The sequence below is a fragment of the Gossypium hirsutum genome, chromosome D01 (genome assembly GCF_007990345.1).
Source record: "Gossypium hirsutum isolate 1008001.06 chromosome D01, Gossypium_hirsutum_v2.1, whole genome shotgun sequence".
NCBI classification, from domain to species: Eukaryota; Viridiplantae; Streptophyta; class Magnoliopsida; order Malvales; family Malvaceae; genus Gossypium; species Gossypium hirsutum.
Window position 1 is genome coordinate 7,749,158 of NC_053437.1, and position 4,571 is coordinate 7,753,728.

General features: G+C 32.6%; 1 protein-coding gene across 1 annotated transcript; it reads left to right on the forward strand.

The window, feature by feature from the left end:
• Positions 1-1,790: 1,790 nt before the first annotated feature.
• Positions 1,791-2,464, forward strand: LOC121213795 (uncharacterized). The gene has a single exon (XM_041086922.1). The coding sequence runs from the start codon at positions 1,958-1,960 to the stop codon at positions 2,339-2,341; it is 384 nt and encodes a 127-aa protein (XP_040942856.1). The 5' UTR covers positions 1,791-1,957; the 3' UTR covers positions 2,342-2,464.
• Positions 2,465-4,571: the final 2,107 nt, after the last annotated feature.

A 4,571-nucleotide genomic window follows, 5' to 3' on the forward strand; every position in this document is an offset into this window, starting at 1 on the left:
TTAATGGTGCAACTAAAATTCCCATACAAATCTTGGGCCCATAATTCATTATTTGAACTGGAAAAAAAGCAGCAGCTAAGTAGAATTAAACATTTTAACAACCTAATTGGACAGAATTGGAGTATTTTTATTATATTATATATTTATTCGTATTTAAAGTATTATATAAAATTTAACTCATTAATAAATTATGTGATATAAATTTTGACACATCTGTATACTTGTTTCGTACCATTCATATTTTAATTAATCTTTTATGATATATTCATGTTGTGCTTAGTATTTTCGGGTCTAACAGTGAAGCAGAAATTGACACTAGCAACAAAAAAAGCAGCATTGGATAATGGAGGACCTAATTATAATTCAAACTCCAGGTTGTTGAATTTAATGTCCACTTTAATGTTTTTTTTCTTGCATCAACCTAATTGCAAAATGATTTAGAAAAAAAGAATTAATCACTTGCCATAACAGGACCTAGTTGTGCGAATTGCAAAAGCAAAAGAGAAATTTCAATTAATAGGCTGTATTTTCTTTTAAAGAAGAAAATGAATTTAGGCTATACAATTGCAGGCAGCACAATATTAAAATAAATATTAAATATAATTGGATTTTTATCAGTTAAATTGGGTTTTAATTTTGATTGGTTTAAATATTTTCTAGATCTTAAATACCAAATAAAATATGATTTTTAATTCAATCGATTAAATTGGTCCATATTTACCTTTAAAATATCATAAGTTGTGAATATATCATAAATAAATTTTCTATTGTTTAAAGTTTTGAAAGGAAAAAAGGTAGCAACAATTTGCCTTGGATGACACACAATTGCACAAAAAGAAAATGAAATAAAAAAAAAAGAATTTCTTGCTGGAAATCATATATAATAAAAAAGAAAAAGGGAAGATATTCAACAATTAGATTTGGAAAATTAAAAAGATATAAATAAATAAAAGGGATTTTGCACAGCTGCAACAAGCTGGCACTGAGTTTTTTGCTTATGTGGTTTGGATGAATTTGTGGCCATTCCCAATGACCCAGCACAGCAAATCAACATAATATAATATCACCAATGATAGTGAAAATTCTAGATTTTTTAAATAAATCTTTAAAAACTAATTAGAAAATATAATATAATAATAGTATTTTTGAAATTAAAAAAAATTAAGCTCGGGATATATATAAAGGAATAGTCTGATTAAAAATATTTAAAATGGTTATAAAAAAAGTTTATTAAAAAAATATAAAAAAAAGGGGTAGACATGTTAAGAGTAAAGATGAGAGATGGGTCTTAGCTGCCTGCCTACATTTGATGAAAAAAAATGAGACAACTCAAAAGCACTCACCATTAACTCATTGAATTGTTTTTACAAGCATTTATTAAAAAAAAGAAATTAAATAATGAGTTGGCCTAGGGTTCAATGCTTGATGATTAGATGCCTTTAGTCATTTTCTTGTGCAAAAAAAAAAAAAGGCACTACATAATTATATTTTGACCTTTAAAACAATATGCTATATCAAATTTGGATAATTAATCTTAATGTCTCTTCCATGACATCTTAAGGGTTAAATTCATTTTCCAATGAAAAAAAGAGTAGCTTAGTGGTTCACAAAATTTAATAAAATTGATTATGACATGACATTTGGGTGTGGAAGTCAAAATTATGTAGTGGAGTTGGATTAGTGGTCCAACTCATTCATCATAATTTTTCCCTAACAAAATAAGCATTTATAGCTTAAAAATCACATGTAAAATTCCTTCTAATTAAAGCAAATAATGAAACCGAGTGAAAAAAAAAATTAATATTTTTGTAGTCAAAATATTACAGTCATCTCATGTCCACCATAATCTCAAAAATTTTGGTCAAAGCCTCCCTTCTTACAATCAAAGAAACAGCTTTCAAAGAAATACAAAATCAATATATATATAATGGAATCTATATAAGCTTAACAAATCAAAATGAACAAGGCATTAATGACCAATTTCAGCTTCTTCACCTACTCCACATATATGCAGTTGACCATCTTTGAGAAACAAACTACACAAGGTTTAGACATTCCGGCGTCACCGGCGGCGGAGGAGAACCGGGGTCGTAGGAAAAGTTACATGGCATCATCATCATCATCGGGACGTCGTCCGAGGTGTACGTGTTCGAGCCGTCCGGGTTCAGCACCTTGTAGCAGGCATGGTTACATGGTGCCAAAGCAGAACTTGAAGAGATATAGTGCTAATAAAGAGATATTGAGGAGGGCATTGACTCCTTCACCAAATCGTAAGATGACACTTAGGTGGTGGAACTTTAAGCCAACACCAAGCAGGCTTTCTAACATGTCTATGGCTTAAGGTTTCAGCTCTTGTTTCTTTTCATTTTGTTTTACCAGTTTTGACATTAGGGGATTTATAGTTTATAGAGAGTGTATATGTAAATGAATTTGATTGGTTGGTTAAACTTTGATTGATTTTGTATATCATAGACTGGAATTTTCAGCCCTTTTTTTGGGGGGTCTTTCAGATAAGTTTCTGGAAACCTTAAAATCCATTGCCATGGTATTGTTTTAATTCCCAGAATGAGGTTTAAACCAAATAATGGCAGCTAAAATCACAACATCTGCAAAATCTGAAACTGAAAATATAAGCAAATACCATTGAAATTACTGAAAAATATTTGAGGAAATATTGGCAAATTAAAGTAATAGAAAAGAGGGGAACCTCTCAAAAGCTTGATTATTTTAAAACTGTGCAAGCATCTTCTTTCACTTTTTTGTTTCTTTCGGTCATAAAGAACTGATAGATAATAAGCACAATCATGGGTTTCTTTGCGTTTTTGAAGATTTTCTCATGTTGAAATCAAAATATGGTAAGTATAATCTATTTGAAGCAAAGCCAAGAGAGTAGAATGCGCTTTGCCTTGCATTCAAGCAACATGGTCAGAAGATATATAACCATATACCCAATGAATTGAATGAGACTGTTGTATATTAGCAAGGCGAAGTTTACATTAGACATGACATATAGTTAATGTCAGCGTAAAAACAGCATTAAGGGCGATTCAAAACAATGGAGAGTCCATTCTAAGTAAACAAAAAACTGCTGCTCAGAAAGACAATGCAACACCAGTCTGAACCTGCAGAAGAAAAAACAACTTAATGCTTCAATGGCCGATATATCCACATGGTTCTCCAAATGCCCCTTCGCAAGAAATACACCTTTGGAGGGAGACCGAATTTTTATGGAGAAGACTTCGAAGTGCCATTTGATCAAAGCCAATGGAACCATTAATAGGTTAATATTATCCCCGAGTTGAGTTCAGAATTTTTCTTCCAACTCTATGGAAAATCTAAGTGACTGAAGAGAACATGAATTCACAAAGAAGGAACGCCTTACTAGATTAAATCGTGCATGACACTAAATCAACTACCGAAGGAAATGACGGTCATTTGCCTATGGTAGGATTTAAACTCCCAACCTATAAGATATAGGATACTTGAGGGGAGGCATGTACCGTTTGGTCTAGTTGAAAAGACACATTCTGTGGAGGAGAGTTTAACTCCTTTTGGAGAGGTTTTTAAAATAACATTTATCAAAAATAAGACAAATCCTTCAATGGATCAGTATTGTCTCAAGTTGAATCAAAATTTTGTCTCTTGATATATGGAAAGTCAAAGGTTTTGCCTCTTGATCTATGGAAAGCCAAAGTTCCAGATGGAGTTATGGAGTTTGCAAAGCGAGAATCCTCATTGAATCAGGCCATATGTAGTACACGGTTAATTATCAAGAAAATGGTGGTTATTAACTATTGGTAGGGTTTGAATATCTAACTTATAATATATAAGTTAGGGAGAGATGGTACCACTCTCTACAAAATTAGAAGACAAAATCCTACCTTGATCTAAGGACAGTACGGAGGTCCAAAAATATCTCATGTTAGAGGAGAATTATTTAAAATAAAGAACAACCGAATACACTAAAAAGAATCTTACATCAGATTAGTAATTAAACCTGTTGAAGCTGTAGAATAGGAGAGACTGAGAGAGACCAAGTCAGATTAACTATTGAAGCAGTTGAATAAAGGAAAGACCAAGTCAAACTGTGTAAGGCTTTGTTTGTGGAACCCATAGCTAGCAATGCTGGAGGGCAGACAAAGTACTCCAGAGAAGCCTAAAACGCAAAAGGAAGATGGTCCATAAGGCTGATTAGTATATTAGTATCACTTAATACAATAATATGCAAACTCAATTATCAATGTAACATCCTGGATAGCCTTCATGTGTGTGTTTGCTGGCCTGGGATTTCGAAACTATGTTACCCCAACTCTTTATTGTAAAAATTCGTATCAAATACATACCTGTATTCCACATCCATTCAGCCAAATACTTTAGCCTGGAATGTTTCTTTCAGGAGAGTAAAACACAGCATTAGCAGGCAATGGAGAAGTAATTTGGGCTAAAATCGATCTTTTCTTTCAGGCCTTATTTAGTTGGGCCTAAGAAAACTCTTTGAAACATGGACGACCCATTAATGAGGCCCAGCTGACACTTTGAGAAAACATATCGCTTAACGAGGACGAAGCGGA

Coding starts and splice junctions, on each gene's coding strand:
- LOC121213795 (XM_041086922.1), top strand. CDS start 1,958: ATGAACAAGGCATTAATGACCAATTTCAGCTTCTTCACCTACTCCACA.